This window comes from Anarrhichthys ocellatus, unplaced genomic scaffold (assembly GCF_004355925.1).
Source record: "Anarrhichthys ocellatus isolate YVR2014 unplaced genomic scaffold, GSC_Weel_1.0 scaffold17, whole genome shotgun sequence".
NCBI lineage: Eukaryota > Metazoa > Chordata > Actinopteri > Perciformes > Anarhichadidae > Anarrhichthys > Anarrhichthys ocellatus.
The window spans coordinates 1,899,183-1,912,076 of record NW_022280047.1 but is presented as its reverse complement, the minus strand read 5'-3'; the positions used below and the strand labels follow the sequence as shown (position 1 = coordinate 1,912,076).

The 12,894-nt window shown below is 39.2% G+C and overlaps 1 protein-coding gene across 1 annotated transcript; it reads left to right on the top strand.

Moving 5' to 3' along the window:
• Positions 1-517: 517 nt before the first annotated feature.
• Positions 518-9,665, top strand: LOC116388587 (corticotropin-releasing factor-binding protein-like). Its single transcript, XM_031856599.1, has 7 exons — positions 518-654; positions 758-845; positions 1,478-1,635; positions 3,457-3,667; positions 4,837-4,991; positions 7,633-7,753; positions 9,078-9,665. The coding sequence occupies exons 1-7, from the start codon at positions 574-576 to the stop codon at positions 9,230-9,232; spliced, it is 969 nt and encodes a 322-aa protein (XP_031712459.1). The 5' UTR covers positions 518-573; the 3' UTR covers positions 9,233-9,665.
• Positions 9,666-12,894: the final 3,229 nt, after the last annotated feature.

Here is a 12,894-nt window from a genome sequence, read left to right as displayed (position 1 = left end):
ATGTCAAATGAATGTTTTAACCCAATATTAGATAGATATAGGGACAATACACATTGATCCAATGGAGAACGTGCATGTAAATTAGCCAATAAGGTTTATTTTCATCTGGCCAAATGTTAAAAGGTGTTCTATAAATACGTAACATGAAAATAATTATATATAAGATGTGAAATGTGTTGCACACCTGCAATTAGTTTTTTTGTGTTTGGATTTTTTTTTATCTCAAAATGAGTTGTGTTAGCCTCCTTTCTGTCTCAATAAAGTGCCATCATAATGTAATAACTGCACCGCACAATGAAACGGCCTATAAGCAATAATATGTTTGCAATATGGCAGGTTGACATTCTGGCTTTTGAATAAAGTGATGAATTCCCACAGAGCCAAGTTAATGTAGGCTAATACGGGTAAGAATTTCACGCGATTAAAATGACACGATTCAGTGTTTGTGAGTGACCCTCCGATGTTGGCCTGCCTGTCTGTCGGTGCTGCTATAAAAGCCGCCACCTCTCACACAGCGCCGTTATTTCCCCCCTACAGCTTCAGGAAACACTTTACCGAGAGACGCACTTCAGCATGTCGGTGGCTGTGCGCACACAGCTGTTCCTCTTTCTGATCTCCCTCTCATCAAGGACGGGGCTCAGTCGCTACATTGAGGTAAGGCTTTTTTTTGATTGCTGATCAATAATTCCTGAAAGTTTCTTCGAGAACAGCTGCAAAAGTCAAATTCTGACGTCCATTTCCGTTATGTTTTATTCAGGATAACGAAGCAGCGGATGGATTATACTCTCTGCTCAGTTTGGACCAGAAAAGAGAATCAGAGGATTTTATTTTCCGCCGACCTCTCAGTAAGTGCTGCAGTAAACAATGGCTTCAATTCAGCAGATTATTATGCTTACTGACTTGGCAAACAACAAGTGAACCGTTTACGTAATTAAAAGTATGCTAAGTGATGGATTTAAAACATTCAGTGCAGAGATGATCATTGCAGGTGTAGTGTCCAGGCAGGAACTGCAGAGCACATTCTTATTACTCAATCAATCGATTAATCACTTAATTAATCCTTAGATCTGTACTGTACATGATACTGCACATGCAGTAATATAGGACATCCACTTAGTATTTGGATGTAGTAAATACACAGAGCAAAAATGTTAGAAATGTCAGAAATCATTTTTGAGCAGTTCATTTCCACCAGAATTAAATCAATGAATAATTTTGGCACAAACTCACCCAGAGCCATTTGAGCTCTACCGTTTGAGCAGGAAAAACTTGAAGCACTTTTTGTGTTTAAACATAAAGCTGATTATCAGATCACACTGTGAGCTCATGACTAATCTTTGAAGATCACACAGAATCCTTGATGTTTACTGGTGGTCAACAGATAAGTGTTGTGTGAATCTCTTGTGAAAAAGTAATGTGTGTGTGTGTGTGTGTGTGTGTGTGTGTGTGTGTGTGTGTGTGTGCGCGCGCTTTGTAGGATGCTTGGACATGCTGGCCACTGATGGCTACTTCACCTTCGCGGCGTCTCAACCACAGCTGGCCTGTGCTGCCTTCATCATCGCTGAGCCCAGTGAGGTCATCAGCCTGGAGCTGTCTGATGTCAACATCGACTGCAGCGCCGGAGACTTCATCAAGGTTGGCTCCACTCACCAAAAATAACACCCACGCATCGCCCCCAACCCCTTTGTGAGTGGAAGACAGGAAGTACAGGGCTTTGCAATTGAAACTTTTGAATTTCTTTTTCATCTTCTCCTGTTTGGTTAAAATGGTGCCAAGCAGCGCTAAGGCGACGTTTTAAGAGTCCAAAAACCCCGCTGAATCCTCTGTGCATTGGTCACATTACTCAGAGCATGTGTGGGAATGCTTTAGTTGTGCAGCCAAGCCTGCCAGTTACACTGCAGAGTCATTTCGTGTGGGCCAAAGTGGTAAAAGGCATGGTGGGAATAAACTTTTATCACACGGACTGAGGTTACAGGCAGGGTCGACCGGCACAGATCAGTCCCTTTATAGCAGGAGAAAGATGCCAAACAACCAAACAGCACACATCTTAATTTTTGAACACACTATCTGCATATATTTAATTTAGTGCTGGGCAAGTTAACGCGTTATTATCGCATTAACGCATTCAATAATTAACGCCGACAATTATTTCATCGCGCGTTAACGCATTTTTTTATTTATTATTATTATTATTATTTTTATTTTTATTTTTATTTTTATTGAAAGACAAGAGACAATACATAGACATAACAACAAGAGGATGACAAGAACAGTGGGATAAAAGCCAGCAAACATCCTATAGTCAGTTGTGTATGTGTGTGTGTGTGCGTGTGTGTGTGTGAACATGTATGTGTATGTCCTTGAGCCTTTTGAGATGGGAAAAAATTATAATAATAATAATAATAATTAAAAAACAACAACAAAAAAAACAAAAAAAACAGGTAAATATTTTAAATTTATTATTATTGTAACAGTATTGGAGATGATATGTCCCTTCAGGGTTGCCGTAGAGAAAAGGCGGGGGCAGAAATAAAGAGAGAAGCTGCACCAGCTGTTGCTCTCCCTGGAGACTACTGGACATCGCTGCGGTAAAGTCAGCAGACACTCAGATCTCCGTGGTCAACTCAGCAGTCACTTACATTTTAGTGCACCTATATGCTGAAATTCACGGTAAACGCATTTAAACGGCACATTAAGTATAAAACATGCTACCTGCATCTCGTGAACCAAATGTTATTGCACTTTTGTTCATACAGCAATACTTTTAAAATAAAAGTGCGCAATACACTACTTTTGAATTCATTATTGAACTTTGTCATAACAATGCGATTAATCGTGATTAATCGCAAAAAATCCATGCGATTAAATATTTTAATCGTTGCCCAGCACTAATTTAATTCTATGATCCATGTTGTATTATAGTTGTAATGAGATATAATTCATGACACATGATCAGTGTAGACGCTGTGCCGAAAACTGTATTGGACTAAAATAAAGTTGCCTTTTTAACTTAATCTTGATTAGCTAAGATATTTTCTTGATATTCAAAGACTACTGTTAAATTAAGTCAATAAAGATTTGAATATATAGCTATATTTATATCGCTTTACACTACATGCCAGTATTCACACACATTCATACACTGAAGACAGAAAACTGCTCATCAAGATCAGATCTAATGTTCTTTCACATACACACACACACCGATGGCACAGCCTGCATTCAGTTTCTTGCTCCAGTGCGCTTGACATGCGCACTGGAGGAGCCGGGGATCAAACCGCCAAGCCCCCCCCCCCCCCCCATTTTTGGGACACTATCTATCAACCCATTCATTAACAGTAAAGTTGATATACTCGGTTTCTTATTTTTGCAAGCCAGCAAATGTTCATCATATGTAAACTTGAGCTGAGCACATTCTCCAGGGGAAGTGAAGAAACCGTGATTTTCTTCCTTCAGATGTTTGACGGCTGGGTCCTGAAGGGAGAGAAGTTCCCCAGCAGGCAGGACCACCAGCTCCCTCTACACCAGCGCTACACGGACTACTGCTCCTCCCCAGCGCCGGCAGCCACCAGCCGCTCCTCTCAGAACGTCGCCATGATCTTCTTTCGCATTCACAGCCCCAACAGTGGCTTCACCCTCGCTGTCAGAAAGCTACACAACCCCTTCCGTGAGTCCTGCTGCGCCTCCTTGAAAACACTCGACGGCTAAAAAGCAAAATAAACAGACACAACATCCATACAAACTAAATTGTAAACAAAAAAATCGGAGAGAAAAAGAAAAACACGAGCTCCAAGGCCTTGCATTTAAATCAGATTTGTGTTATTTACTTTTTCATGTGTTTTTACAAAGAGGACTAGGCTGGTGACTTGTGTGCACGCATGTGTGCTCTTCCTGGACATTTGCGCCTGGTCGAGCATTAATCAAGGCCGAGAGCGACAGGAAGAGATTGAATGAGAGGCATGCACCTGTTTTCCAGCTGCTCGACAAACACGGTGTTAGCGCTGTGTCAAGCAACATAACAATCACAGCGTGGCCGCGAGACAAAGACGGACAAAGAAAGAGCACTGACACACAAAAAAAGGGAGTTTGAATGGATTATCTGTAGGGAAACAGCATAAATCTCAGGCCAATGTGTGAGGACGCATTTACATATTGACCACTAACTGCAGCCGTCCACAATTCTGGTCCTTTGTTTTATCCGATCCGAAGTCTCTGCTGTGTCACAAGGTCACTTCAATTGAGTAAAACTGGCCTGAAAACAGCATTCATATCTCTGTACATGCAACAATGTGATATACATAGAACACATCATTTAACAAACAATGTTTGTCCTTCAACGCGTGTCGAGTCTAATAAATAAAAAACATTTCACCTGAAGTTTTACAAAAAATATAAATTTGTATTTATATTCAGTCTGGTCCTTTGTATGTGAGGGACAGTTACCAACCTGAAACTGTAACAGATAAAACACACAACAGTTAAAAGTCATCAATCTAATCTTCAAATGTTATGGAACAAATAACACTTCACCACGAAAATGTTCCTAAAAGAACAACATGTCTGCAGGAGTAAACTGTTCCGACTCCCGTCGGTGCCTGTCTAGTCCACCATATTGTTATCAATTCAAATGTCATTATTTTCTTATCTTTGTCATCAGAACTGTAATTGGATTTCCATGCTCAGACCTAATTGTGTCCCCTCCCCGCAGTCAGCCTTGATCATGTCTAATTTATGACATGAGGTGTCAGTAATGAGTTTCTCTCCCTGTGTGTGCACGTGTGCATGTGTGTGTGTGTGTGTGTGTTTGTGTGCGTGTGTGTGTGTTTGTGTGTAAAGCCTGTAACATCATGTCTCAGAGTCCAGAGGGCAGCTTCACCATGGTGATGTCACACCAGCGCAGGAACTGCAGCTTCTCCATCATCTACCCCGTGGAGATCCGACTGACAGATCTGAGCCTTGGGCAGGCCAAGAGCAATGAAGTCAGCCCAAAGGTGAGACACACACACACAAACAGCCCCCCCGTCCTTGACGGTTATAGAAACCTCTCAATGACGACGTACTCTCACTTTACTGAAAGTCCTCTTCAAATATACTAATGAAATTAACTTTACGTGAGCTGTTGTAAGACACGGTGCACCTCCATCGCAGACGCATTCCAGACGTCCAGATTGGGAAGTCCGTGTGGGAGCTGCAGACAATTAGAATGCAAGAGTTCAATGTGACAATAAGAACTGTACTGTAGGTATTTGTAACACGGACCAAATGTGCCGTTGCACCTATGGGTGTTGGTTGTTTGCATGAATAGACATAACATTACAGCATCAGCAAGAATGAATACGCCCGTGTCACTTCTCACATGTATTGTTGTAACAAAACGTCATTTGGAGACCTCATTGGGGATTCCTCCCGGTGAAGGATCTTGCTGTGTGTGTGACCCTTATGCATTTTGAATACTGTATTTTGATTTTATTTATTGATGTAAGTTTTTACTATATAATCCTAATCTTAAAGGAAGGGTTCAACATATTTGGATATATGCTAATCTGCTTTCTTGCTGAGAGTTGGGGATCAGCACCACGGTCCTGTCTGTTAAATATGTAGCTACAGCAAGGAGACAGTTTGCATAGTTTAGCTCAAAGACTGGATACTGAGGAAAAACAGCTAGCCTGTCCAAACGTAACAAAATCTGCCTGCTGGCTCCAGCTATTTATTTCATGTTACCGTAGGGACATGAGAGCTCAGGTATCGTAAGTGAAAAACATCAGCATTGAACTTCTACAAACAGGTGCAACAAAGTCTTATCAGACTTCCATGGCAAGAGGATTAGGCAAAGTGAAAACACCTGTGAGTGCACGATAGCTACGTGTAGGAGCTTCACTCAGCTGCTCTCACAAGAGCACAAAAGAGACGTCACAGTTTATAACCGAATGCTCGATAAAGATGTTGGACAGATTCTGACGAATACTGTTTATATTGTGGAAAAGAAAGGTACTTGTGAAATGTGAAAGGGGTTGCTTGTGGCGTGTCGAATTTGCAGCTCCCCTCTGCGTTAAGGTGCTTTCTTGCAGCTCATTGTTGAGCTGTAAGTATTCACTAAACGGGTTCAAAGCCAGTTACGAAATCCAAAAGTGATAAACACCACATCGAATCCAAATCTCTTAAAGTTAGAGAAGGACAGAGATTGTGTGAACCGTGTTGATGTAAGACTGAACAAAACAAAATGACTCGTGAAGATGTTGGCAGCTGATCCGAAGCCGTCCTCCAGACTGTTAACATTATGATGAACTGCAAAGTACTGCATTTGCTGGGCCAAATATAATAATCTGACCTACCCACTCGAGTGTTATCGAAAGCCGAAAGCGCTACAATTTCCAAGATGATTTGTATGAACACTTTAACGTGCAAATAAAACTGTCTATAATCATATTTTATGTAAAAAGTGTGTGATAAAAGAGGAGGATATGGATAGAAGTAGGATAGTACCCTTAAGCTTTAAGCTTTATAGTGTTATTGTGAACATAATCTCAGACAACTGACTATGTGATAGTTAAATTGAACTCTCTATTAGCAGTATTCCTAATTATTTCTCGAATCAATACCACATGAACTGACAGTATGCCGACCAAGCCGGAATTTAAAGGTACTCTCTGGATTTTTGTAATAAATATATTTGTCTAATTGCAGGTCAAAGTATCTTGTGACACATAATATAAGACACAATCACTTAACAAGTGTCTTTCAGTGAAATATAAGGACTTGGTTTCAGACAATTCATCTTGAATATCTTGTTCAGTGAAAAAATACTTCTTGAGCATTTCAGGCTTTTGATGACACACACACAAATGAAATGTAGCTCAAAATGAGATTTCCCAGCTAATTTCAAGATCTCTTTTTATATCTTGAATGGCATAAATATCACATCTTATTTCAAGAATATTTATTTGTTCCATTGGCAGATTTTCTTTTCACCTATTACAAGCAAAAACACCTCATTTACCTTTTTTTGTTTTTTCAAATAAAAAAATGTATATTTGAAGCAGCCTTTTATTTCAAGTGTACTTTCAGTATTTCTTACCAACACATTGAGTTGTGACAAATGTATTGAATGTTTTTTTTATGCCTCTGCGCCAGCGACAGCCATGGATGGAGGAATTATATACGTCTTCTCTTGAATGCAATATCTCAGTAAGGAAAATTCGGCACAAACATTCACTTGGACATAACGATGAACTGATTCGGATTTAGTGGTCAAAGGTCACTATGACCTCCAAAAAAAAGTTCTTGTCCATAACTCAGTAATTAATATGCAAATTATAACAATATCACATATATGTCTATTATGATATTATGATGAAGTGATGACGTTTTGGACTGACATTGATGAAAACTGCAAATTGACAGGTTGGGCATATAACCGTGAGGGGGTGATTCTAGTCTTCCTTATTATTATTATAACTAATTGAATTACTTGCATGTGCTAGTGTACACAAGATACAATCAGAACCTGAACCTGCTCATCAACACATCAAAACCACGAGGTACCTTTTGACATGGCACTTTATTATGCAGACTTAATAAAGGAACTGCTGCATTTCAGAACCAGAATATTTTCTTGTTTCCTTCTTTTTACAGAGACAGGTGTGGGCGGGCTGTTCGGGGTCAGGTGACTATGTGGAGCTGCTAGGGGGGAATGGGGTGGACACCTCTATGATGTTCCCCATGGCTGACCTCTGTTTCTCCCTCACTGGGCTCGGTGAGTCTGAGCCCCTTCTGTTTCCCTCCAATGTGAATCTGTGATTTTCATTGTAACAGCAGGAAATCAGTCTTCTTGTACTGGACAAGGACTATACTATTCTATACTATACTATACTATACTACACTACACTATACTATTCTATACTATATTATACTACACTATACTACACTACAGTATTCTATACTATACTACACTATTCTATACTATACTACACTATACTATACTATACTATACTACACTATACTACACTATTCTATTCTATACTACACTATACTACACTATACTATACTACACTATACTATACTATACTACACCATACTATACTATACTACACTATACTATACTACACTACACTACACTATACTACACTATTCTATACTACACTATACTATACTACACTATATTATACTACACTATACTATACTACACTACACTATACTACACTATTCTATACTACACTATACAATACTACACTATACTATACTACACTATACTATACTACACTACACTATACTACACTATTCTATACTACACTATACAATACTACACTACACTATACTACACTATACTACACTATACTATACTACACTATACAATACTATACTATACTATACTATACTACACTATACTATACTATACTATACTATACTACACTATACTATACTATACTATACTCCGAGCCTAGCCTCACTATTATTTAGTTAACTAATATTGTTTGCACATTTCTTTAACACAGTTTGGTACATTTCACCATGTGTATTGACAAACACATTCAAATTTAATTCCAGCAACATATTTTGATCGCACACTTCAAAACACTGTTCACCACAGCAGCAGCAGGGTCCTCTCTTGGTGCTGAATGTGCTTCCAATAATAGAAATTCTGACAGATGATGCTGCAGATTAGTCCTTCAAAAATAAGAAAATAAAAGATCATCCCTCAAATTGTATTTTACACCTTGATTTTTACCTGATTTTTATATTAGAAAAATAAAGAACAATACATTCCCATAGTTTCTGGAAAAAAAATTCACGACTTTTATAAATACATTAAAAGAGTATAATCAAGGACCTTTTATTAACAGTAGAATGAGCAATTCATACATTTTAAAATTACAATATGCTATGATATGCATCTGTACTATACTTTATTATACTATCTTTATTGATTTACCATGATCTCGGTGGATTGGTGCACTTCACACTCCCGAACAATGACACATACACTTGTCATAACCAGGCTAAGAAAGGCCGGCTAGAGAACGAGACTGCTCTGTATTTAGTCCAGTGTAAAGTATCTGTTTTTCTCTTCGGCCCTTCAGCCCAGATGAAGATTGGTTGTGATAACTCGGTGGTGAGGCTGGTGTCCAGTGGGAACTATATCAACCGCGTTTCCTTCCAGTACCGACTGCTGGAGCAACCTGAGCTTCCCAAGACCCGAGAGAATGCCCTGGATAACTTCTGCTCTGTGGAATGAGATCACACACATACTGCACTCACACATATACACACACACACAGACGCGCACTTATGAACATACACACACACAACAACACCATTGTCCATCACTCTGTAAATACAGCAGTTGTACTGGTGCCGTCAACACATATTTTGTATTGTTTTGCCAAATATTTCATTTCATGTCCTAACATTGTTCGCTTTGATCAGAGAATATTTATTTGAACGAAATCAAATATATGGAAGATGGTGGATTAAATTGTTTTCTGATTAGTTTGTTTGTCAAGAACATCTGGGATACGTTATATTTCTTGGCAAGAGCATTCATTTCAAACCTTCCCTCTGCTCTCAGTTTATATCAATCTCAGTATTCTTTGGGAGGTTTTACATTCTCTGCTTTCTCTTGTGTTTATAACGCCTTGACAATTGAAAAATAAATATGACTTGCATGATGAGGCACATTTGTTTTGTGAGTCACTCTGTCTCTATGAGCTTTTCTTCCATTTCATCGTAGAACAACATGCTCACTTGGTGTTTGTTTTACTCGTATGATTCTGCAGGATTTTACCCAGAACCACAGATCTGAAAACGTGGGAATGTTCTTTAGTCTTGTCCAACACTAAATACCATATTGGATGTGAATGTGTGGTACCGGGGTTTTAACGTTTATTTATCAAGAAGGAGATTTCTTTTTTTAATAGCAAACCTATATCACATTTACATACCAAGTTCAGCTTTTTTAGCAAAGCTGGCGACACCACTTCGGTCTTGACTGAAACATCTCAACAACTATTAGATTGGCATGATATTGTCCTCAGATATGTGCAGTACCCAGAGGATAAACTTTGATGACTTTGGTGACTCTTCCTCTAAGCGCCACCATGACTTTTGTGGTTTTAAGTAAAATATCTCTACAAATACTGAAAGGATTGCCATGAAATGTGGTACAGACATTCATGTCCCCCTCATGATGAATTGTAATAATGCTGGTGATTCCATAACTTTTCATCTAACAAAATCTTCAGGTCTATTTTTTTATTGGTCCAATACTTTGGTTTATGACCAAATACCTGCGAAAACTAATGACATTCCCATCAGCCTCAACGGCAATTTATGTTTAATGCTAATTAGAAAATCATAGCAGGCTAACACACAACACTAAGATGGTGAACGTCGTAAACATTATACATGCTGAACGTCATTGTGTTGGCATTGGCACTATGAACATTTTAGCATGATAACATTTGCATTTAGCTCAAAGTAAAATGCCTACACACAGCCTCACAGAGATGCTTGCATATGGCTGTGGACTTTTGCTGCCCTTGAGTAAAGGTGCTTTATACGAAATTGGCATTTCTATTGCCTCTCAGCGGCTCTCAACATGGCGACGGCTGAGCCAGTGGCGCGCCGCTAACAACGCTAACAGTGCAAACAACGGCAAAAGTGCTGACGGAGCTAACCGTTTTTACCTAAGGGGGAACCGGGGGGTTAATGTTAATATTCATGCGCTGACACAAACACCGTCAACCAAGATTCCAGAAGAATGAAGTCTAATCTTAGATCAAATGCTTGCAGTTTCGTCATAGAAGACGTCATCGCTATACCCTGCTACATTACATGTGTTTGCTATGTCAATGTGTGTTAATTCTAATGTATTCAAATATTTCCTTGGCGATCAGTATTAAGCAATGACGCATGCATTTCTCTTCATTTTGGTAATCCAATCTGTTCCAGAGACAAACTCTGAAATAGCTTTCATAGTGGTTGATCATTGCTCAAAAATCATAATTAAAAAGGCTTAAACTGAGAGCACCGAATAATATGTTGTGAAACTGTGAGAATACAGGTTTGCTTGTGACCCCTCTCCACCACGGCCCTAATCTCTCACACACTGTACAGCTCTGGATCCTCAGTCTGAATGAATGAGTCTTAATGGGATTATCCCACAAGCCTCACTGCTCTTATTCCCCTCGACTTCCTTGTAACTGGCTCGCTTTTGATCTTCTCCTTACGTGGAATTAATCTCAAACCTGCTCAACCGTGATGATTCAATTAACCAGCGGATGTCTTTTTTCGCTCGATGTGTTGCAATTTTCAGTCTTCATTAGAGAATGAAACGCACATTGGATGCCATCGAAAGAGATAAAGTCTGATTATTTGTTTCTAGTGCTGGGTACAGCCGTACAGCCGTCTTGAATATGCTGTATGCTCTTATAGGGGCCTGTGATGGTGGACTGGAAATTAGTTTGTCACTTGTCAGACCAAAATGGGTCATAAGTCCTTATGGATGAGATGTGACCCTGTACAGAAAGAGACAAGCTTGCGTTATTAATAACATTGAAGTAACAGAAAGAGGAAATTATGTTTATTTAAGATTCACACTGGACTAGTTAGCTTAACGCTGGTTACATTGAAGTGGCATACAGTAAAAGATGTTTGATAGGGGAATCATTCAGTTGTTGTTACAGGAAGGAGGTCCTTTATCGCTAGTCCTCAACTTATTACCGTTGTATGACAATGCCAAATGGTGAGCTGGAAGACAAGTTCCTGCCCATCCAGGACAGGCCACGAGGTCTGCCTCAGAGAGTAGCCTACAACTTCCTTCTTTTACAACACATTAGAACTGACCCTCTCTGCCATTGGTCATCAGCTAACACCTTCTACTGCACAGGGGATCCAGTTTGTTTACTGACTTGCTTCTCAACATTTGCATAATAATCACAACAATTCGTCACATATTCTGAATAGCTTTTAAGCATAACTTCTGCTCTGCCTCAGTATGGATGTAAGAAAATTGTCAGTCCCTCCTTAAGCACAGTGTAAAAATACTACAAGTTACATTTTGCATTCAAAATTATCAGCAAAATATTGTTAAGGCTCAAAGGCAAAAGTAATTATTAAGCAAGCAGAATTACCCCGGACAGTGTTTTATTATTATATCAAAAATTACTGGATTATTTTTACTAATGCATTTACAGTTAAGCAGTAACAGTCACAATGGAACACATTTCTGCTTTATTATATACTCATATTTGTATGTTTGTTCTAGTTTATTCTAAATATTTGGGACTATTCAAGCCAGTCTTATAGACAGTAGAGAGACGACAGGAAGTGAGGGAAAGAGAGTTGCATAGAAATTGGACTTCATGGTGGGCATCTTAACTCCAATGCCACAGGGGCACCCCAGTACAAGTTTTAATTTGCAAAGTAACTGGTAACTATACTGTAGTGGAGTAAAAAGTCCTTTTCCTTGTCATGATACTCTTTATGATAAAATTGTAGATCAGTTAAAGGTAGTCCTATGTTTCATCCTCTAGAATGTGGGCTACAAACATCCTTTATCTGCCTTATTTAAGCAGTGATTTAATGCACCACCCTGTCAACAAGCCAAGTGACCCAAATGAAACACACCCAGAATGTTGCATTGCCATCAGATGCATGCTGGATCTGGCCTAAATGCTAAATGCTAAATTGCTCATGTTGAATCCAGCTGCGACTTCTTCGTTAACTGAGGAACTTGTACCCTCAGTGAGCGGTGTGAGGCCTCTGTGCTGTTTGTGCTGTTTGTTAATTCCGGACTATTAGCTAGTCAGTGACCGGCATGACACATGTTTATTTATTCAGCCATCTTTAATCTGGTCAAAGTACACATGACACATATTTGCATATAGATAAACATCA

Coding starts and splice junctions, on each gene's coding strand:
- LOC116388587 (XM_031856599.1), top strand. CDS start 574: ATGTCGGTGGCTGTGCGCACACAGCTGTTCCTCTTTCTGATCTCCCTC. Junction 3,668..4,836: donor AAAGCTACACAACCCCTTCC/GTGAGTCCTGCT, acceptor TTGTGTGTAAAG/CCTGTAACATCATGTCTCAG. Junction 4,992..7,632: donor GCAATGAAGTCAGCCCAAAG/GTGAGACACACA, acceptor TTCTTTTTACAG/AGACAGGTGTGGGCGGGCTG.